The sequence below is a fragment of the Pelobates fuscus genome, chromosome 4 (genome assembly GCF_036172605.1).
Source record: "Pelobates fuscus isolate aPelFus1 chromosome 4, aPelFus1.pri, whole genome shotgun sequence".
Lineage (NCBI taxonomy): Eukaryota > Metazoa > Chordata > Amphibia > Anura > Pelobatidae > Pelobates > Pelobates fuscus.
In genome coordinates this window covers 252,773,394-252,797,485 of record NC_086320.1, presented here as the reverse complement: position 1 = coordinate 252,797,485, position 24,092 = coordinate 252,773,394, and the positions used below count along the sequence as shown (strand labels likewise).

Below are 24,092 nucleotides of genomic sequence, written 5' to 3'. Positions count from 1 at the left end.
AGTATTTCCTCTTGCAGAATGTGGATTATCTTAGAAGCTCCTCCAAATGTGTCCTGCCTAAATATAGTTGTGCAGCAGGTCAACAAAGCTTGAAACAGCTGTTCAGTGAATTGAAGGATTGCAATATTTTCTCCTTAAAAATACATCAAGATGCTTACTGGGCTTTTCTCTTGACTGAAATGCACGACAGGAGATGCAATTAAATGCATTGAGACGCACTTTGAAATAGTATGTGGACTCTTTCTCATGAAATTTATATTATAATTGAGGTCCCTTCTCCAAACAATAATTGTAGTGAATTGACAACCATATTGTAAAATTTTGACAAAAATAACTGAGTTGGAGACTTATCTACCAAGTTTGATTTAGCTTAAAGGACCACTATAGGCACCCAGACCACTTCAGCTTAATGAAGTGGTCTGGGTGCCTGGTCCAGCTAGGATTAACCCTTTTTTCTATGTTTATATTAGGGTTAATTCAGCCTCTAGTGGCTGTCTCATTGACAGCCGCTAGAGGCGCTTGCGTGCTTCTCACTGTGAAAATCACAGTGAGAAGACGCCAGCGTCCATAGGATTGTGAATGCTTTCCTGTGAGACTGGCTGAATGTGCGTGCGGCTCTTGCCGCACATGCGCATTCAGCAGAGGAGGCGGAGAGGAGGAGGAGAGACCCCCGCCCGGCGCTGGAGAAAGAGTTAAGTTTAACCCCTTCCTCCCCCTAGAGCCTGGCGGGAGGGGGACCCTGAGGGTGGGAGCACAAGTATGTTTTCCTGGCACTATAGTGGTCCTTTAAATGTGGTAAGTTATTTATCAACTAACTAATTAAAATAATAAATTGCATACCTTATAGTAAAAGCCTCAGACATTTTTTAAAAGTCAATATGAACAAAAAACTTTGATAAATGGAGCAAAATAATATGTGTATATATATATATATATATATATATATATATATATATATATATATATATATAGTTATATGTAAGAAAAGTGATGAGTAAGTTTCTATTCAATATGCAAAGAAATGAAATTTAATAGATTATACACTTAATATCTGAATTCATATATCTACAAAATATGTACATCATAGCAGTCTGATGATCTCCTTCAATACATAAAATTTCATCAAAATAGATAATAAATCCCTTATCCTATAGATACTGCATATGTATTGTAATGAGTTCCTGAAAAAATTCATCTATGATACAAACATGTATCCACACATCATAGGCTATGCATAGCACTCTACAATGTCCAGTGTTCTGATGGATCCATTCCTTAGAAAAAAATGATGTATATACAAAAAACCAAAAAATATATATAGTGAAAAAATTGAAAAAAAAGAAAAAGAAAAAAGAAAAAACAATGAAAACAGGAAAAAAGACAGTCCTTTGCAAGTTCACTATATACGTATACAGTATAAGTATGGTTGGATCTCACCACTTTGAAAGTTGCAGTCAAGAGTTCAGATGAGCACTGTAAGTACTCCAATAATTGAGCTTGTTCCTAGGAGCCAAAAGTGTATGGTAGATATGTGTTCTCCATCCATGCCATAGCAGTGAAGTGTGGATGATAATTGAGTAAACCTCGGGCGGCTGAGTAAACCTCTGGCGGCTGAGTAATCCTCGGGCTGCTGCGCATTCTCCTTGGTAGGCCCTCTTTTATTTACTAATCTGCTACTGCTACTTTTTTTTAACCCCTTAACGCCGTTACGGCGTGCTATGCCGTCACGGGTTAAGTGGGCTTTAACGCCGTTATGACGGCATAGCACGCCGTAACGGCTTGCAGCCCCAGGAGATAAGTTATACTTACCTCCGCCGCGATCCGCTTCGGGAGGACTGCCTCACAGCCCAGGCAGCCCTCCCACGGCAAATCAGGCCCCCGGGGGCCATGTGATCGCTCTCAAAGAGCGATCACATGGCCCCCTATAGCTGGCTGTGGATATGCCAGCAGGGGGACTGTTTGAAATATCAGACAGTCCCCCTGCTGGTGGGAAGAATTAAAAAAAATAATTAGACATGTGTTAAAATAAAATAAATGCATTTTTATATATATATAATATGTATATATATTATATATATAATATATATACATATTATATATATGTAACGTCATACAAAGTGTATTTTAATATTAATATAAGTATATATATTAATATTAAAATACACTTAGAATGACATTACATATATATAATATGTATATATATTATATATATAATAGATGTACATATATATATTATATATAAATACGTATAATTAAAATAATAAATAAATTAAATAATAAAATAAATAAATAAAATATTGAAACAAAATTTAATATAAATTATATATGCATATGTAATTTCATTCTAACTGTATTTTGTTATTAATATATATATATATCGGTAACAAAATACACTTAGAATGACATTCTATATATATCTATCTATATATAAAATGCAAATAACCGCAAATATATATATATATAGATACATACATATAATTACATAAAAGATTACATCAGTATACACGTAGAATTTAAATACCTATAAATGCATATATATTAAAATTCTACATGTATATTTAAATAATCTTTTAACGTAATTATGTGATTTGATTAATTAAAATTTGATTGACATGCATGACAACACAGGGAGAAAGTGCAGAGAATTTAATTTGCAAGCACTATATTTGACCCTGTAACTCTCCAAGACACCATAAAACCTGTACATAGGGGGTACTGTTTTACCCGGGAGACTTCGCTGAACTCAGATATTCGTGTTTCAAACTGGTAAATTGTATTACAACGATGATATTTTAAGTAAAAGTTACGTTTTTTGCATTTTTTACAAGCGAACTGCACTTTTATGGTCTATATTATTGTTGTAATATGTTTTACTGTTTTAAAACACTAATATTTGTGTTTAGTGAAGTCTCCCGAGAATAACAGTACCCCCCATGTACAGGTTTTATGGTGTTTTGGAACGTTAGAGAGTCACATATAAGGCTTGCATTTCATTTTTTTCACATTGAAATTTGCCAGATTGGTTATGTTGCCTTTGAGAGCGTATGGTAGCCCAGGAATGAGAATTACCCCCATGATGGCATACCATTTGCAAAAGTAGACAACCCGAGGTATTGCAAGTGGGGTATGTCCAGTCTTTCTTAGTAGCCACTTAGTCACAAACACTGGCCAAATATTCGTTTTTTGCTTTTTTCACACAAAAACAAATATGAACGCTAACTTTGGCCAGTGTTTGTGACTAAGTGGCTACTAAAAAAGACTAAACATACCCCACTTTCAATACCTTGGCTTGTCTACTTTTTCAAATGGTATGCCATTATGGGGGTAATTCTCATTCCTGGGCTACCACACTGTCTCAAAGGTAACATTACCAATCTGGCAAATTTCAATTTGAAAATGTAATGTTCTATATTTGACCCTGTAACTTTCCAAAACAACATAAAACCTGTTAATGGGGGGTACTGTTGTACTCGTGAGACATCGCTGATTACAAATATGTGCATTTTTTTTGCAGTAAAACCTAACAGTATTATGACATTCACAGTTAAAATGTCAGACGGAAATGCAAATTTAAAAAAAAAATCTTATTTTCTCACATTTTTTTTACTTTTATTCATAATAAATGATGTTCCATATATGAATAGTTAATGATAGATTAAAGCCCTGTTTCTCCTGAACAAAATGATATATAATAAGTGTGGGTGCATATAATTTGAAAGAGGGGAACTACGGGTGAACAGACACATAGCGCAAATTCCAGTTTTTGTTTACGTTTTGTTTTGATCAGAACGTGCACTATTGACTCCGTCCTGAAGGGGTTAAGGGAAATTGGCCTTTTCAACACATAAGACAGGAAATGTAGATGCAAATATGGTGACAAAATATACATATAGACAAGTTGTTTTGTGCTCTTTTCCTTCATTTATGTTGTTCATCAACTTTAAATAAATGGTTCACATCTATCTTTCTTTAGTAAATAAATTGCATTTATCCTCTGATTAGAAACATGCATTGTATTTGAATTGAACTGCATTCTTATTCAGTCACAGTTATTTCATGCAATTTTGCTAACTGGAGTATAGCAGCTTATTCACACTGGTAATATAAGGTGCGAATAATTGCACCTTATATTGGTCTTAATTTTATATTTTTGGATAAGTAAATGATTTATCTAAAAATACAGACATAAATGATAACTTTTGTAGATAAATTTGAAAAGTTTATCCAAAAATATTATAGTCAAAAGTGCTTATGCACTTCCAAAGGCAATAATTATGTTGGAAGAGTATCTCACGAAAGCAGATATTTGGCCAGATAATTAGCTAATCATGGAAAAATATCTTAGAATGTAGTTTAAACAGCATATCATAACGAATTCTAACACAAGATAGCAAAGAACTTCAGATTATATCAGGACAAAATCTATGTAAAGTCAATGTTTTTTTATTACTAAAAGAACTTGTCTGCTTGCATCTTGATAGTATTTCTTTATTTTCAATTTCAGTAGGCAAACCTCACAAGTGTGGTTACTGTGGCCGCAGTTACAAGCAGAGGAGTTCTTTGGAAGAGCACAAAGAGCGGTGCCACAATTATCTGCAAAGTATGGGTCTACAGAGTAATATTTACTCAGGTAAGTGCAAATTCATTTACAACTAAAAGGTTTGATTGCACTCATCAACACTCAGGAAACAAGTCTTTGATCATTTCAGCAGTCCAGGACATCTGGCTATTGGTACATCAGCATACCTCTGAACTTTGCCAGTCTTGCAATTGGGGCACCGGTGGGAGGGGAATAAAGGGGGTGGGTAAATTGTATGATTACATCACTGGTACCTCCCACAAAGGGGTGTATCTGGGATGACAGGTCAGTCTAGTCTCTAGTGTGAACACATGCCTGCAAATCATTTTAACCAGCTCATAGATGGCAGACCTTGCAGGGAGCACTGTTTCCTAGTTCCCTGAACATAGCACAAGCACATTGTATGCTGCTCTCATGCTATGATTGTTGGGGGACACAAGGGATCTAAGTGTGGAGGGCAGGACATGACCCAAAAATTGGGACTGTCCCAACGAAATCGGAACTGTTGGGAGGCATGTTTTAGCATGGGTAGATTGATCAGTTTATCCACACTGATTACCCCATCTAAATTTAAGCACAAATCACCTGAAAGATTGGTCTTTTTTAACCCCCCCTCACGGCTTATTTGCAAAGTCCCCAATGTAAAAGCTCTAGCAAAGAATATTCAAGTTTTTCCTCTTTCTCTATTTTCCATCCACATGTTCATGTTCACTCAGTGAGGATAGAGTAGACTGTAAAATAACTCAGGCCATTAAAATAAATTTTGGACTTTATTTTATTCCTTATTTTATTGTATTTTACATAATGTTTTAAAATATATTCTATGTATCTACTTTTTCTTACCAGATTCTATCCAGTAATTTGTTGTATTAGTCTTTTTTATATTGGAACAACCTGTTGTACTATTTGTTTAATTCTTTCTGGGGCTTAGAGTGGTCCCCATATAAAGAGTTTGTGAGGAGGGGGGGGGAGAAGGAGGGTGTTAAGGTAAGTAGAAGGCAAGTTTTGCTCTCAGTGATTGGTGTTGTGCTTATATTAAGGTTCTTTTCAGTCTCTACTGGTGGTGTCAGAAGTGTCTTACTGTAAAAGTGATTTGAAATCGGCTGAGTCTGTGGATAGAATCCAGATATTCAGGTAGGTTTGGGGTCTCTCGCTGCTGCGGAATATTAGGTCTTCCATAGCATGGAGTTCTTCCATTCGTTGGAACCACAGTTCCATCGGTGGGGATATGTCTTTCTTCCAGAATAGAGGCACCAGCCCTTTAGCAACATTCAGTATTCGTATTGTCAGTGGGTTTTTGTATGTGGATGTGCGGATTTTAGTGTGATGTAAAAGAATTGGTGCCGGTTTGAAGGGGGGTGGGTCATCTGAAAACCTTTGAATGATATTGTAGACCTTTTCCCCAAATGGTTTTATTTTGGGGCACTCCCACCATAGGTGAAGTAGGGTGCCCACCTCATCTCCGCACCTCCAACAGCTATTATCTATGGTTGGTATCATTGCGTGTAGTGACTGGGGCGTCCTATACCAGTATGTTAGCAATTTATACGCAGTGTCTTGTGTCTTACTGGACATCGCGCAATGTAGTGTGAGGTCACAGATTTTGTGCCATTGTTTGAGAGTTAGTGTTTCCCCTAGGGCTTCTTCCCATTTCCCCATAAAGTGAGGTGTTGGTGTATTCTGTTTTGTGAGGAGCATAATGTATAAGGTTGATATGCCATGTTCCATTGGATCTTTGTCTGTGCAGATCACCTCTTGCTTAATATTTCTACATCTGCTGTAGACAAAATCTAAATTTTCCACACATCATTTTACTGAATCAAATATGTCTTATGTGTAAGATGATTACAAATGCAGACAATAATGGATTTCAAATAGTTTCAACAATGTCTTCACAGTGTTTTCCCACATTAACCCCTTAAGACCGTAGCCAAATGTACAAGTTGTGATCAAAACAAAACCTGGCATTTGCGCTATATGTCTGTCCAACCATAATTCACCTCTTTCATATAAAATGCACCCCCCCCCTTATTATATATCATTTTATTCAGGGGAAATAGGGCTTTCATTTAATATCAAATATTTAGCTATGAAACATAATTTAATATGAAAAAAATGGGAGAAAATAAGAAATGTTATTTGTTTAGTTCTACATGACATTTTAACGGTCAATGTCATAATACTGTTTGCTTTTACTGCAATAAAATACACATATTTGTATTCAGCAAAGTCTCACGTGTAAAACAGTACCCCCTATGTACAGGTTTTATGGTGTTTTGGGAAGTTACAGGGTCAAATATAGCACGTTACATTTGAAATTGAAATTCGCCAGATTGGTTACGTTGCCTTTGAGACTGTATAGTAGCCCAGGAATTAAATTTACACCAATAATGGCATACCATTTGCAATAGTAGACAACCCAATGTATTGCAAATGGGGTATGTCCAGTCTTTTTTAGTAGCCATTTGGTCACAAACACTGGCCAAAGTTAGCATTAGTATTTGTTTCTGTGTGAAAAATGCAAAAAACGCCAATTTTGGACAGTGTTTGTGACTAAGTGGCTACTAAAAAAGACTGGACATACCCCATTTGCAATACCTTGGGATGTCTACTATTGCAAATGGTATGCCATCATAGGGGTAATTTTCATTCTTGGGCTACCATAGGGTCACAAAGGCAACGTAAGCAATCTGGCGAATTTTAATGTGAAAAAAATGAAACACAAGCCTTATATTTGATGCTGTAACTTTTGAAAACACCATAAAACCTGTACATGAGGGGTACTGTTGTACTCGGGAGACTTCGCTGAACACAAATGTTTGTGTTTCAAAACAGTAAAAAGTATTGCAGCAATAATATTGTCTGTGTAAGTGCTGTTTGTGCGTGAAAAATGCAAAAAACGTCACTTTTACTGGCGATATCATCGTTGTAATACATTTTACTGTTTTGAAACACTAATATTTGTGTTCAGCGAAGTCTCCCGAGTAAAACAGTACCCCCCATGTACAGGTTTTATGGTGTATTAGAAAGTTATAGGGTTAAATATAGTGCTAGCAAATTAAATTCCCTATACTTTCGGCATGGGTTGTCAGGCAGGTCCCGCTAATTGTAATTAATTAGGATACCTAATTGTAGCGGAGAGCTGATTTCACACAGCTATTCTCCACTTTAGATCCCAGGAAGGCTCAGGAACAAGTCATTAGTAAATCCACAGCAGAGTTTCCAGCAGGTAAAAAGGTGCAGCAATATCCCCACAGCACTCCCAATAACTGGACGACACACAGTTTCAGCAGTAGAACTGACAATCGTTTATTCCAAGGTTTCTTATAAAGCCTGCTCCCATGCAAGGGAGGGAACTACAGTAATTATGACAGTAACCAATACAGTGCCTGTTACCTCCCACACATCTCCTCCCCTCAGAGTGAATCATAATCCCCTTAACTTGTACAGTACTTTACCCCAAACTTGGATGTACCCCTAAACCATCACATATCCTTAATATTAGGGTACCGACATTTATAATTGCCATCCATACTTTAAATCACCTAGATAGTGATTCCCTCATTCGGTACTTTGTTACTACCGAATGGGATTCGTTAGGTCTCTCCGTTCGGCAGTTACGGAGCTCTGGAGGTCTCAGCGGTGTTTGGTTGTTTGAGTGTCCGATTTGAGTTCCAGACACTCGACGACCAAACACCGCTGAGATTTTCATGCGTAAGATGGCCGCCGCCACGTGTACGCATGCCGAATGGCGGCCACCCAGATACAATGTTAATGAGCCGGTTAACTTGCGGTTTGGAAAGAATGTGAACCTTAATTGCTGGCACACTTCTCTCCGGGGTGGTCCCTCCATTCGGTAGTTTCCATAAGCATATAGTACGGATGGAAACTACCGAATAACATACAATTCACACTTTAAATAGACAAATAGCAATTCAACACAGGCAAAATTATAACGAATATAGTCACACAGGCATTTTGCAGGACAGGCTTACTGCGTTCCGCTACACTGCTCCCACTTGCCCACAAGCCGGCATACACAGTCTGATCCCACACGGATCGGCTTGGGGATGACCGGGGTGCTCACGGATCATTTCTCCAGATCGGTTTGTCGTGACAACCCGTCGGCGTTTCCATTTTGCTTACCCGGGCGGTATTGAATGTTAAAGTCAAAGGGCTGCAGCGCCAAACTCCAGCGCAGCAGCCTGGCATTGTCCCCAGCCACCCGGTTCAGCCAGACTAACGGGTTGTGATCCGTGAGCAAAGAAAAAGCCTGTCCATACAAATAGGGTTGCAATTTCTTCAAGGCCCACACCACAGCCAGGCTTTCCTTCTCGATGGCGGCGTAGCTTACTTCCCGGGGTAAAAGTTTGCGACTGATGTAAGCCACTGGATGTTCTCCGCCATCGGCCCCGACTTGGCTCAGTACTGCCCCCAATCCAAACATAGAAGCGTCTGTGTGAACAAGAAAACGTTTAGTTGGATTGGGAGCGGCCAAGACAGGGGCATTAACAAGTGCATCTTTCAAGTGTTGGAATGCCTGCTCACACTCCGGGGTCCAGGTTACTTGGCGGGGAAGGTTTTTACGTGTCAGGTCAGTGAGGGGTTTGGCCAGGGCACTATAATTGGGCACAAACTTCCAGTAATACCCTGCTGTCCCTAGGAAGGCTAACACCTGGGTTTTAGTTTTCGGGGTAGGCCACTGTGATACCGCCTCTACTTTGGCTGGTTCCGGCTTTTGCTTACCACAGCCCACTCTGTGGCCCAGGTACTGTACCTCGGCCATCCCAATGCTACATTTCGCTGGTTTTAGGGTCAAACCAGCCTCCCTGATCCTGTCTAGAACCGCTCCTATATGGGCCAAGTGTTCCTGCCAGGTATCGCTAAATATGGCAATATCATCGAGATATGCGCAGGTATAGTCTTGGAACCCATCTAGGAGGCGGTCCACCATCCGCTGGAAGGTAGCCGGCGCGTTTTTCATCCCAAACGGCATGACCTTAAATTGGTACAGGCCGAATGGGGTGACAAAGGCGGACTTAGGGATGGCGTCCGGGGCCAAGGGAATCTGCCAATACCCTTTACACAAATCAATAGTGGTAAGGTATTGACCCCTGGCCATCCGGTACAGTAACTCATCTATCCTAGGCATCGGGTATGCGTCGGATACGGTCTTCTCATTCAATCTCCTGTAGTCCACGCAAAAGCGGGTCGTGCCGTCCCGCTTTGGGACGAGGACCACTGGAGAGGCCCAGGGGCTATCTGAGGGCTCAATTACTCCTAACTGTATCATCTCCTCAATCTCTTTGCGCATATTCTCCCGTACCGCTTCAGGGATGCGGTACGGGGTCTGGCGCATGGGAAGTTGACCAGGGGTTTCTACTCGGTGGGTAGCCAGAGGGGTGTATCCCGGTACATTAGAAAAGGTCTCCTGCTTTTCTTGCAGTAGTTGTTGTACCTCGATACGCTCCTGTGGGCTCAACCGATCCCCCAATACAACTGCTCCTAAATCCCCAGCCAGCTGTCCGTCCTCTAACAGATCGGGGAGGGGTAGGCTGTCGCCTTCTTCAGAGGTGGGGGCGCAGATAGCTGTCACCTCCTCTGAACGTTCCTGGTAAGGCTTCAGCATGTTCACATGGATCATGCGTCGCCCCCCATTCCCTGTGCAGTGACCAATTATATAAGTGGTGTCACATCGTTGTTCTACCACTTTATAAGGGCCTTGCCAGGCGGCCTGTAGCTTATCGTGTCGGACAGGTTTTAAAATTAAAACTTTCTGTCCGACCTGAAAGCTGCGGTCCCTGGCGCCCCTATCGTACCAGGTGCGCTGACGCGTCTGAGCTGCCTGTAGGTTTTCCTTTACCGTCTTGGTGAGTGCTTCCAGGCGATCTCGGAGGGCCAGCACATATGGTACAATAGGGGTACCGTCAGCGCTACGGTCTCCCTCCCAGTGTTCCCTAATCAAGTCTAGGGGTCCCCTTACTCTCCTCCCGAATATCAGTTCAAAGGGGGAAAATCCCGTAGATTCCTGCGGCACCTCCCTGTAAGCAAACAGGGAGGTGCCGCAGGAATTTTTCCCAGTCTCGGTGAGTCTCTGCGAAGGTTCGGATCATCTGTTTTAAGGTGCCATTGAACCGTTCGCAGAGCCCATTAGTCTGGGGGTGGTACGGAGCACTAATTATGGGCTTAATTTTACAGAACTTCCAGAGCTGTTGGGTGACCTCTGCCGTGAACTGAGTGCCCTGATCCGAGATGATCTCCCTGGGTAACCCCATCCGGGAGAAAATCTGCATCAGCGCCTCAGCCACCGTCTCTGCATGTATATTAGTTAAGGCTACCGCCTTGGGGTAGCGAGTGGCGTAGTCCACTACGGTCAAAATGTACCCTTTGCCCGATGGGCTAGGCTTCCGTAAGGGGCCTACAATATCTACGGCAACCCTATGAAAGGGTTCCTCAATTATGGGTAGGGGGTGCAGCTTCGCCTTACGCTTATTCCCCCTCTTTCCCACCCTCTGGCACGTATCGCAGGTATTACAATACCTGCGCACCTCCTGGCTAATCCCTGGCCAGAAGAAACTTTGGGTCAGCCGATATCTGGTACGGCTGACCCCCAAATGTCCGGATAGCGGAATATCGTGCGCTATCCGGAGTAATTCGGTTCGGTACCTCTGAGGTACCACCAGCTGCCTTGTAGCAATGGGGTCTGACCCAGCTATCTGTTTACTCGTTTCCCGGTATAATAACTGTCGGTCCCATACAAATCATTCCCCCTCCGCCCCCGGTTGGATAGAGGTGACCTTGTCTCGGTATACTTGTAAGGTAGGGTCAGTGATCACCTCGGCTACAAACTCGTCAGGAGGGGCCCAAGGGATACAGTCTAGGGAAGGGGAGGAATCTCTTACCTGGACCTCCGGCAGTGCGTTGTTGTGTTGGGTGCGGGCCTGTTGCCTGGTGACTACTGGGTGTGCTTCCTCAGTAGTTTGTGGTTCAAATGCGGAGGTGAGTTTGCCCAGATCATTCCCTAGGACCACCTCAGCAGGTAATTGCGGCATTAGTCCCACTTCCACATTCCCGAACCCCGCACCCCAATGCAAGTGTACCCTGGCTGTGTCTAGCCGATACACGGCTCCCCCTGCAACCCTGACAGCCACAGTCTTATTCAGTTTGGCTTTGTCAGAAACCAAATGGCTTTGCACCAGGATGATGGTGGCTCCCGAGTCTCTGAGCCCCTGCATAGGCTTCCCTTCCAGATACACGGTCTGCCTATGGTGCTGTCGATTATCCGCCTGTGCTTGTAAGGGGTTGGCCTCATGTAGCACTTCCCACTGTTCCACAGTCGTGACTGGAACGGCAGAGCTGTAGGGAAGTGGTACCTCGTCCTGGTAGTGATGCGCTGCTGCTATCGGTGGTGGTGGTGGAGGCCCTGGTCGGATCCAGGTGGTGCGGTCTCTAGACTGCGGACAATCTCGTTGGAAATGTCCCCACTTCTGGCATCGGTGGCATTGCACAGAAGCAGGTGTGCGGTATCTCTGCTGCGCTGCTGCTGGTGCTGGTGGAGGAAGTTGTCTTGGTGGGGGTTGAGGGTTAGGAGAGAAGGAATTCCCCCCTAGTGGCCGCAAGGCAGGTTTGGTACTCACTGCCTTGGTTTGTCTGCGAGCATCCATAAAATCATCTGCCTTTTTGGCAGCCTCGGTGAGGGTGGTGGGGTTACGATCCCTCACCCATTCCTGTAGTTCTGAGGATATCCCCTCATAAAACTGCTCCAACAGCAGCATTTGTAACAAGTCCTCCATGGACCGCGCTTTACTCGACTGCATCCACCCAAGAGCTGCCCTTTCTAGTCGGCAAGCCCACTCTGCGTGCGAATCTTTGTCCGCCTTTTTCAATTCCCTGAAGCGCCTCCGGTATGCCTCTGGTGTTATTGCATACCGGGCCAGGATAATCTCTTTTACCCGGCTATAGTTCCTAATTTCAACATCAGGTACAGTGCGGTAAGCTTCAGCTGCCCTTCCTGACAGCCGTCCTGCTAATATGGGTACCCACTCTTCCCTTGGTATGTTATGCAGCGTACACAGTCTCTCAAAGTCTTGGAGGAAGGCATCTATATCCTCCTCTGCTTCCACATACGTTTTAAAAGCTTGATAGGGAATTTTGGGCTTACCCTCTTGTGTCACAGCTCCTGCTGCACTTCTTTCCGGTGTTTGTGGTCTCCTGTTTCTCATCACAAACTCCTGCACCTCTGTCATTGTTTTAGAGATGATCTCTGTTGGTGGGTTTTCCCCATAAAAGGCCAGTCTGAATTGTAAATGCCTTTGGAACTCCTCCTGTTCTGTTTCAGGTCTTTGTTCCGTGGCCTGGACCTCTTCTGCTCTGTACTCTGCCATTACTTCGGTGATAAGCGTTGCTTTGGATTTGCTGCTGGCAGAAACACCTTTCGCTTCCAGAAGGTCTTTCAATGTGGTTCTCTTTAGCGTAGAAAGGTCAATCTCCATTAATCCTTGTTCCTCTGTGAGTCTGGATCCCAGCGCTGCCAACCAATGTAGCGGAGAGCTGATTTCTCACAGCTATTCTCCACTTTAGATCCCAGGAAGGCTCAGGAACAAGTCATTAGTAAATCCACAGCAGAGTTTCCAGCAGGTAAAAAGGTGCAGCAATATCCCCACAGCACTCCCAATAACTGGACGACACACAGTTTCAGGAGTAGAACTGACAATCGTTTATTCCAAGGTTTCTTATAAAGCCTGCTCCCATGCAAGGGAGGGAACTACAGTAATTATGACAGTAACCAATACAGTGCTTGTTACCTCCCACACATATCCTCCCCTCAGAGTGAGTCATAATCCCCTTAACTTGTACAGTACTTTACCCCAAACTTGGATGTACCCCTAAACCATCACATATCCTTAATATTAGGGTACTGCTAGGTAGCCCTGATCTGGGTGAATATAATATCCAAAATTCACCCAGATCGGACCAGTGGTTCGGTAGTTACAGGAAGGTGAAGTTTGACCGACCGCACACGAGTTGGTATCCGAAAAGGGTTCCATGAGAATGGGCCCTGCGGTCGGTCTCCGTTCGGCAGTTAAAACAGACATTTATAATTGCCATCCATACTTTAATTCACCTAGAGAGTGATTCCCTCATTCGGTACTTTGTTACTACCGAATGGGGATTCGTTAGGTCTCTCCGTTCGGCAGTTACGGAGCTCTGGAGGTCTCAGCGGTGTTTGGTTGTTTGAGTGTCCGATTTGAGTTCCAGACACTCGACGACCAAACACCGCTGAGATTTTCATGCGTAAGATGGCCGCCGCCGCCACGTGTACGCATGCCGAATGGCGGCCACCCAGATACAATGTTAATGAGCCGGTTAACTTGCGGTTTGGAAAGAATGTGAACCTTAATTGCTGGCACACTTCTCTCCGGGGTGGTCCCTCCATTCGGTAGTTTCCATAAGCATATAGTACGGATGGAAACTACCGAATAACATACAATTCACACTTTAAATAGACGAATAGCAATTCAACACAGGCAAAATTATAACGAATATAGTCACACAGGCATTTTGCAGGACAGGCTTACTGCGTTCCGCTACACTAATTATGTAAAAATATTACATAAATATATGTGTAGAATTAATATATGTATATATATCTATATATATATATATATATATATATATATATATATATATATATATATACATATGTGTATATATATACATATATATCTTTTTTTTATATATTATTTACATATAGGTATATATATATAGTGATATATACGTATATATTTATATAGATATGTATATTATTTCGTTCTACGTGTATTTTGATATAAATATATATATATATTAATATTACAATACAGTTAGAACGAAATAACACACATCTATATATTTTTTAATTATTTATTTTTAATAATTTTTGAATTAAATTTTTTTACGTATTTACATATTTTTTTCATTATATATAAATATATATATAACAATAATTATATATATATTTAATCAGTATCAGTCTACGTGTAATTTGAAATTAATATATATATATAATTATATATATATTAATAGTAAAATACACCTAGACAGTGTATGTGTGTGTATGTATATGTGCATATATATACTTAGATCATATATATATAATAAATATATATATATATATATATATGATCTAAGTATATCATTTTTTTTTTACACTGTTTTAACTTTTTTTTATTTGATTTCAACCAGCAGGGGGACTACCTGTCATTACAGGCAGTCCCCCTGATGGCAATGCCTGAGCCAGCTATACCGGCCATGTGATTGTGAGGTCCTCGCAAGGACCTCACTCTCACATGGCCGGGAGGGCTCCTGGAGGGCGGACGTGCCGCGGGGGGCTCCCTAGGAGTCCCCCCAACCGCATTCGCCGAGTAAGTAAAAAAAAAACAGAGGGCGTACAATTACGCCCGGCGGCGTTTAGAGACGCTTAAAAAAGGACGTAATTGTACGCCCTCCGGTCTTAAAGGGTTAATAAAGTAAACCCTAAGGATGGAGGCAATGCTATTGATCAAAACAAAACTGAGAGTTTGAGCTATATGTCTGTTCAACCATAATTCACCTCTTTCATATTAAGTGTATCCCCACTTATTATATATTATTTTGTTCAAATGAAACAGGACTTTCATTTCACATCAAATATTTACATATGAAATTTAATTTAAAATTAATAAAATCTAAAAAAATATGAAATGTTATTTTCTAAGTTCAGTTTGCACTGCAATAAAAAACACTTGTTTGTGTTGAGCAATCTCTCCCACCCCCTGCCACATCCCCCATTTACAGATTGTATTTGTTTTATAAAGTTACAGGGTTAAATATAGGGCTTTTCCATTTTCAGTTTTCACACATTGAAATTTGCCAGATGGGTTGGCGGGGCCTATGTTGCCTTTGAGACCGTATGGATGCATTTTGCAAAAGTAGACTACTCTACTTTGGGTATTCAAAATGGAATTTGCCCAGTCTTTTGTAGTAGACACTTAGTCACAAACCTTGGCCAACGTTAGTGTACATATTTCTTTGCATTTTTCACATAATAACTGCACTTTAATTATATCATTATACATTTGAATTCTCTTAAACACTCATATTTGTGTTCAGCGATGGCTCACAAGTAAAGCAATACCTGCATGTACAGGTTTTATGGGATTTTGGAAAGTAACAGGGTCAAATATAGGGCATACCCATTTCAGTTTTTACACATTGAAATTCGCCAGATGGGTTTACTGGGCCTATATTGCCTTTGAGTCAGTATTGCAGCCCAAAAATGAGAATTACCCCCATAATGGCATGCCATTTGCAAAAGTAGATAAGCCAGGGTTGTGACGAAATGCCTTTTGTCACTAGGTTTATTGGTGACAAGCTGCCCTTTGCCCCTGGCTGTTGGAGGAGCCTGATTGCCAGCCTCTTACCTGTTGACTATGGTCCCTGGGAGATTTGGCCTTTCAGGTGCAACATTTGGGCATATTGGGTTTGTATGGTGCTGCTGCTGGCCCTTTAAAAACCATCCGTGGACATATTATGACTTTTAGGAACAATGTCCCTTTAAGACTGTGTAGCAGATTGCATTCAGGCTGTCTTCAATATTATGTATGCTATTATGTGTTAGGTAAATTGTAAATGTGTAGGTTCTATGTGATAAATGTAACAGTATGTATTTTTACGTCTTTTATTGTCCTTTGTCTGCCATGTGGCTAATGGATTTTGGCCTCTGTCCTTGGAGATAATTGGATTACTTCCCAATTATCTCCAGGATAGAGACTCTGTGGAACTTGTTTTGGGAAAAAAAAATGCTTCATTTGGTAACAAAGGACTTTCCCTTAACTTTTAAACCACTGGTCTGATTCGTGTCATTTTTTTAATATGTTGTCCCCCTGAATGGATTGATTCTGAATATGTAATTATGGATTTGTAATTATGTAATTTATGGAGATTAGATGTATGGTTTTAGAGTTATGAAAGTTGGGTGTGGCGGAACCCACCTCGCCACTGGACATTGGAGGGGCCTGGCTGCCTGCCTCTTACCTGCTGACTATGGCCCCTGGAAAATTGGTACACTTAAAGATTTATATTTGGGCATATTGTACTGTAAATTGCTGCTACTGGCCCTTTTAACAGCATCTATGGACACATTGGGACTTTTGGGACTACTGTCCCTTTAAGACTGTGAAGCATGTTCTAGTGTGCTGCCTGTAATATTGTATATGTATTCATGTGTTAAGTTTAGCCTGGGTGATATGTATGCAGCATTCACCTGATTGTTCGGTAGAATCACTCCATTCATTATATTGAGTGAAACTACCGAACAACCAGACCACCCAGGAATAAGTGTGCCTCCAATTACAGTTTGCAACAATGTTGCAAACGGGTAATTGGCAATCAGTGTAATGTAGTCTTTGTCCTCTGGGTGGCCGCCATTCGGGAAACAAACACGTGGCGGCGGCCATCTTAAACTACCGAACAGCGGTGTTTTGCCGTCGAGTGTCTGGAACTAAAATCGGACACTTGACTAGGCAAACACCGCTGAGACCTCCATACTTCCAGAAATTCGTATGGAAACTACCGAATGACCCGCCGTTCGGTAGAAAGAACCCCATAAACAAGGGAATTCATTCAAACCCTCTCCAGGCTCTATAACACAGGCAATTCGCCTGTTTTCATTCCCTTGTTTGTGACCGACCGCAGGGCCAAAATGCATGGAACTGTTTTCGGATACTTTACCCATGCGGTCGGTCAAATCTTTGGAACCCCATATCTCACGAACCATTCATCCGAATTACTTGAATTTTGGATATGTTGTCCCCCTGAATAAGGGCTATCCAGCGATGCTGGATTTAAAGGTGTACCCCCTGTTTTTGGGGTACATCCAGGAATTGGGGAAAAGTGTGTACTGTATAATTGGGTTAAGTGGTAATCTAAGGGGAGGAAATGTGTGGGAGGTACATCCATGTGATTGGTCAATATCATCCTCCCCCTGGGAGTGTCCTGTATGTACCTGTTTGTGAATAAAAGCCAGGCTGGATGAGCCAGTCCAGAGTTCCTGTTTTACCCTCAAAGTGATGTGTCGTCTCATTATTGGGGGAAGGATTTATTGTATGCTGTTCCAGTTGACTGCTAGGAGTACAAGCCTATTCATATGGTTCCTATTCAATGGTCTACAGCATTCATATGCTTGGGAGAATTTAAAAGGTTTCTCGGATTCGATGATTGTGGTGTCTGCCAGAGTGCTTGGAGTCCTCAGGAAGCACTAGGAGCATCCATTAACGGAGGTACCCAGTCGGGGTGCCAGTGGATCCGTTACATTGGTGGCAAGCGGTGGGATGGCGTCCTAGTGTGAGGTAAAGCAGCTCAGAGACACTGTTTGGATTTACAAATTGAGGGCAACGCTAGCAGTCGTGCAGCGCCCCTGGGAGCAGACAAGTATGGAAGGTTCTGGCTCTGGAGATGATTGGCTGGCCGAGGTGAGGCAGCGAGTGGCCGAGTATGGGGATGATATAACCATGGAGACACGCCGGGTGATCTGGAACCAGGTCATGGCTGAGCGAAACACAAGGCTGGACCGAGAATTCCGGTTGGCGAAAGAGAGGAAGTATGCTCAGCAGCAGGAGCGTTATAGCAGCCGAGTAGAGGCTGCATCCGAGGAGGTTAGCCGTCTTTCCCTGAGGCGGCGGGAGGAACCCGAAGTGGGGGTCCTCATAGACTGGTCCTGTGAGGAACCACAACAGGCAGGTAGAGATGGGACCAAGGTCTCTCCACCGGGATGCTGGGCAACCGGCCCAGATCCCCAGCAGCAGCCAGAGTTGCCAGGTGGGGAAGCAGGTGGCCCTTACTCACAAATGTTGAGGGGCCTCACGGGTTGGTCCTGGGAAGACCCACAGATGGCAGGTGGAGATGGGACTGCAGTCTCTCTACCGGCCCTACAGGGATGCTGGGCAGTCGGCCCAGATCCCCAGCGGCAGTGTGAAGTGCAGGGAGAGGAGAGCAGCGTCCTCCCTCCCCAGCGGCAGGCTGAGTTACAGGGGGCAGAGGTAGTTGGTCCTACCCCCCAGCAGCAGCGTGATTTTTTGGGAATAGAGAGCCCAGTCTCCGTTCCCCAGCAGCAGGACACTGAATTGGGAGGAGAGACAGTCGGTCTCCCTCCACAAAGACTGAAAGTAGGCATGGGAGAGGAGATTGTTACCTCCTCTCCCCAGCGGCAGATCATCAATGGGCAGAGTGTTCTAATGGGAGAGGAGATTGTTACCACCTCTCCCCAGCGGCGGATCATCAATGGGCAGAGTGTTCTAATGGGAGAGGAGCTGGTTACCACCTCTCCCCAGCGGCAGCTTAATGTACCAGGGGGAGACCGTAAGCCCCACACCAGCACAGATGGGACCGTGGTCTCTGTGCCCAAGTTACAGGGAGCTGAAGGGGCCGTCCTCCCTCCCCAGTGGCAGTGTGATTTGTTGGGAATTGGGAGCCCAGTCTCCATTCCCCGGCAGCAGAGTGTCCAGCAGGGAAGAGAGAGCCCAGTCTCCTTTCCCCAGCAGCAGGACACTGTATTGGGAGTAGAGACAGTCGGTCTCCCTCCACAGAGTATAGAAGTATGTAGGGGAGAGGAGCTTGCTACCACCTCTCCCCAGCGGCGGATCAGTAAAGTGCAGGGAGAGGAGAGCAGCGTCCTCCCTCCCCAGCGGCAGCCTAACACACCAAGGGGAGACAGTAAGCCCCACACCAGCACAGATGGGACCGTGGTCTCTGTGCCCAAGCTACAGGGAGCTGAAGGAGATGTCCTTGCTCCCCAGCGGCAGTCTACGGTTCAGGGAGAGGAGGTTGTTATTCCCTCTCCCCAGCGGCAGCACAGCTCACCAAGGGGAGACAGTAAGCCCCACAACAGCACAGATGGGACCGTGGTCTCTGTGCCCAAGTTACCGGGAGCTGAAGGAGCCGTCCTTGCTCCCCAGCGGCAGTCTACGGTTCAGGGAGAGGAGTTTGTCATCCCCTCTCCCCAGCGGCAGCTTAGCACACCAAGGGGAGACAGTAAACCCCACAACCGTGCAGATGGGACCGTAGTCTCTGCACCTACACCACTGGGGATAGGGACAGTCGGTCCTAGTCCACAACAGCCAGACAAAATATCGGAAGGGGAGACAGTCGTTTTTCCCCAACAACAGCTGTGTTCAACCAGGGGAGAGGACACCCTGGTTACTTTTTCCCCAAGCCTTGGACTTACAACTGGACACGAGTGGCAGGGGGCCATCTGGACAACTACCCCCTGTAAGGACAGCCAGCCGACTATCAGAGCCCCAGACCGACTGGAGGTCTGGAGTCTGGATAGTCTAAATGGGAAAGGGGAGAAATGTGGCGGAACCCACCTCGCCACTGGACATTGGAGGGGCCTGGCTGCCTGCCTCTTACCTGCTGACTATGGCCCCTGGAAAATTGGTACACTTAAAGATTTATATTTGGGCATATTGTACTGTAAATTGCTGCTACTGGCCCTTTTAACAGCATCTATGGACACATTGGGACTTTTGGGACTACTGTCCCTTTAAGACTGTGAAGCATGTTCTAGTGTGCTGCCTGTAATATTGTATATGTATTCATGTGTTAAGTTTAGCCTGGGTGATATGTATGCAGCATTCACCTGATTGTTCGGTAGAATCACTCCATTCATTATATTGAGTGAAACTACCGAACAACCAGACCACCCAGGAATAAGTGTGCCTCCAATTACAGTTTGCAACAATGTTGCAAACGGGTAATTGGCAATCAGTGTAATGTAGTCTTTGTCCTCTGGGTGGCCGCCATTCGGGAAACAAACACGTGGCGGCGGCCATCTTAAACTACCGAACAGCGGTGTTTTGCCGTCGAGTGTCTGGAACTAAAATCGGACACTTGACTAGGCAAACACCGCTGAGACCTCCATACTTCCAGAAATTCGTATGGAAACTACCGAATGACCCGCCGTTCGGTAGAAAGAACCCCATAAACAAGGGAATTCATTCAAACCCTCTCCAGGCTCTATAACACAGGCAATTCGCCTGTTTTCATTCCCTTGTTTGTGACCGACCGCAGGGCCAAAATGCATGGAACTGTTTTCGGATACTTTACCCATGCGGTCGGTCAAATCTTTGGAACCCCATATCTCACGAACCATTCATCCGAATTACTTGAATTTTGGATATGTTGTCCCCCTGAATAAGGGCTATCCAGCGATGCTGGATTTAAAGGTGTACCCCCTGTTTTTGGGGTACATCCAGGAATTGGGGAAAAGTGTGTACTGTATAATTGGGTTAAGTGGTAATCTAAGGGGAGGAAATGTGTGGGAGGTACATCCATGTGATTGGTCAATATCATCCTCCCCCTGGGAGTGTCCTGTATGTACCTGTTTGTGAATAAAAGCCAGGCTGGATGAGCCAGTCCAGAGTTCCTGTTTTACCCTCAAAGTGATGTGTCGTCTCATTATTGGGGGAAGGATTTATTGTATGCTGTTCCAGTTGACTGCTAGGAGTACAAGCCTATTCATATGGTTCCTATTCAATGGTCTACAGCATTCATATGCTTGGGAGAATTTAAAAGGTTTCTCGGATTCGATGATTGTGGTGTCTGCCAGAGTGCTTGGAGTCCTCAGGAAGCACTAGGAGCATCCATTAACGGAGGTACCCAGTCGGGGTGCCAGTGGATCCGTTACATTGGGTAAAAAGTATGTTTAACTGTATGTATAATTGAGTTTCCTCTCAGGATAAGGGGAGGGAAACTGGGGGATGTAACTGTGATATGATTGGTTGTTTTATCCCTGCCTGTGGGCGGTCCTGTATTTGCAACAACTGTAATAAAAGCCAGACTGGGTGTGCTAGCACCTCAGATCATCTTGTACCTTCATGAAGTTTCGGCTCATGTTTGGGGGATTGGAGAACTACACTCTGGGGATTGCTATAATCACTATACTCCCCAGGGTATAATCGCTGAGCTCTGCTAAGAGCTTGTTCCTGTTCCTGCTCTCTGGAATTCGGAGAGGTCCACCTACTGGAAGCTGGACCCTGGTCTTGGGTCCAGAGTGGGTGGAGTCGGCGAGACCCCAACCAAGCTGCGGCGGTTCGTGGGGTCTGCAGTGGTTATGGTGTCAGGCAGAGTGCTTGGAGACCTCGGAAAGCACTAGGAGCATCCGTCAGCGGAGGGTACCCAGTCGGGGTGCCAGCGGTTCCGTTACAAGGGTATTCAAAATGGGGTATTCCAGTCTTTTGTAGTAGCCATTTAGTCACAAACCCTGACAAAAGTTAGTTTTCATATTTTATTTTTTTGCATTTTTCACACAAAAACAGCACTGTTACTGATTATATCATCATTATATATTTTACTACTCTAAAAAACTCATATTTGTCAATGATGTCTCTCGAGTACAACAGTACCCCCACGTACAGGCTTTATGGGGTTTTGGAATGCTACAGGGCTTGCCCATGTTAGTTTTCGTATCTGTAAACTTTTCAAAGTGATTTTCTGGGCCTCATCGTTGAGAGACTATGGCAGACTGGGTAATACTTTTTGACCATTATGGAATACCATTTTCAAAAACAGACAATCCAGAGTATTTCAAATGGCATATTTTGAGATGTTTGGTCTAGTCACTTTATCAGAAATGCCAGGCCCATATAGTTGTTATAATTTTATTTGTGCTTTTTCACACACACATTCCATAATCAGGATTTGAGTTAGTGCTATAAATTCCCAGTAATTTTTATTACACATTGTCTCACAAGTATAAAAGTACCCCCCTTTTTTTTTTATTCTTTTTTTTTGTGCAATAACAGCATGTTTGTTCAGCCACGACAGCTGTGACAAACTCGGTAAAGGTAACATATATCAACAGCATGGCATATAAAAACAGCACATTTTTTATATTATAGTAGAAATATAGGTCTGATTCTGTCGTTTCATTTGTGTGTGTACTGTACATTTGAGGTGGCTATTATATCTGTGACTAGGCTGAAATCGGTAAGAACCTATGATTGCTTGAGCGTCTAGGTGCTTCCATGTCACCTAATAGTGAGGCCCATCGTGCCTGCGGTGAGTAGGTATGGAGGTGCCGCCTAGTGAGGCTGTTTTGGAGTTCCTGGGGCTGTATGGAGTGGGGCTGTCTAGTGTGGGGTTGTCTTGATGTGTGGGCATGTTGTTGGTCGAGTGTGTTGTCCCAGGCACTCTCAGGGTGGTTAGCATGGGTGTCTACCCGGTGTCTCGGGCAGCACCTTGGTCCGTATGTGGGCTGTGGTATCTGTATTCTGCCCGGTGGGCTGTCAGGGGACTAACTTCTGTGACCAGAAGTGTTAGGCGGTTGCCTGCAGGCGGTGGTGTTCCTGACTTGAGGGTGTCTGCCCGCAACTTAGCTATTTGCCCGTGGTGTTGTGTTCGTCTGTCCGAACAGTGTGCCGTAACTCACGTCTCGCACCGGGCAAGTGATTATGTGGTGTGGGTGTATCTGGTAGCAGCAGTGTGTGTGGTATGGGGGGAAGTATGGGCCGCATGGGTTGCATAGTGATCATCTGGGGAATCCATTGATTGTAGTTGGGTATAGCTTATTGTGCATTTGACCCAATATGGCCTGGCATGGGTGGGAGGTAGGCCGGAGGTGTCTGGTCTAACCTGGTACCCTAAAGGTTGGAAGTTAGGAGATACCGTCAAACATTAAACAGTCAAACAGTCAAACAAGAAAACAATTAAACACGGCCTGGCTGAGTCCTACATAGGTAGGATTAAGAGGTTGGCATAAGGCTCTCTTAAGGAGTCCTTGACCTGAGTTTAGGTAGTGGCTGTTTTGTAATTGGATTCTCCGTGGTACAAATGGGGCCGTGCCAGCTGGGTCGGCCTGGGTAGCCTGGGGGTCCGGTTTCCCTCTGTTTTGGGGGTTTTAAATGCGGTAGACAGATTGCTGGTCACGGAGCGCGGTTTTCATGCGACCGTTCAGCTTGATAGCTTGGCTCCGCCCCCCAAATTCCATATCCCTATTGCCCTTACTGTAAAAAAAAATATTTTCATTGCCTTAGATGAAATCTCCTTTCTTCCAGCCTAAATGTGTGACCTTGTGTCCTATATATAGCCCTGTTCATGAATAGATTTCCAGATAATGGTTTGTACTGGCCCCGAATATATTTGTATAATGTTATCATATCCCCTCTGAGGCACTGTTTTTCCAAACTATAGAGATTTAAATGTATTAACCTTTCTTCGTAACTAAAATGCTCCATTCAATTATCAATATCAATAAATATCAATTTGCACTTTTTCTACTGCCATGATATCCTTCTTCAGAACAGGTGCCCAAAATTGCACAGCATATTCAAGGTGTGGTCTTACCAGCTATTTATAAAGAGGCAAAATTATATTTTCATCCCGAGAATGTATACCTCTATTTAAATGCTTTAAATTCTCTTTTCTTATTTTTAATCTCTTGTTCTACTTCTCTGCTAAGCCACATTGCTTTCAATTTGTTTGTTATATTTATTACCCA

General features: G+C 43.6%; 1 protein-coding gene across 4 annotated transcripts in view; it reads left to right on the top strand.

The window, feature by feature from the left end:
- The window catches only part of IKZF1 (IKAROS family zinc finger 1), a 519,714-nt gene that overhangs the window by 408,494 nt on the left and 87,128 nt on the right, over positions 1 to 24,092 (top strand). For all 4 annotated transcript variants that reach the window (XM_063452036.1, XM_063452035.1, XM_063452037.1 and 1 more), the window contains one exon: positions 4,505 to 4,630. In XM_063452036.1, the coding sequence (XP_063308106.1) occupies positions 4,505 to 4,630 (126 nt within the window). The remainder of the gene's footprint in view (positions 1 to 4,504; positions 4,631 to 24,092) is intronic.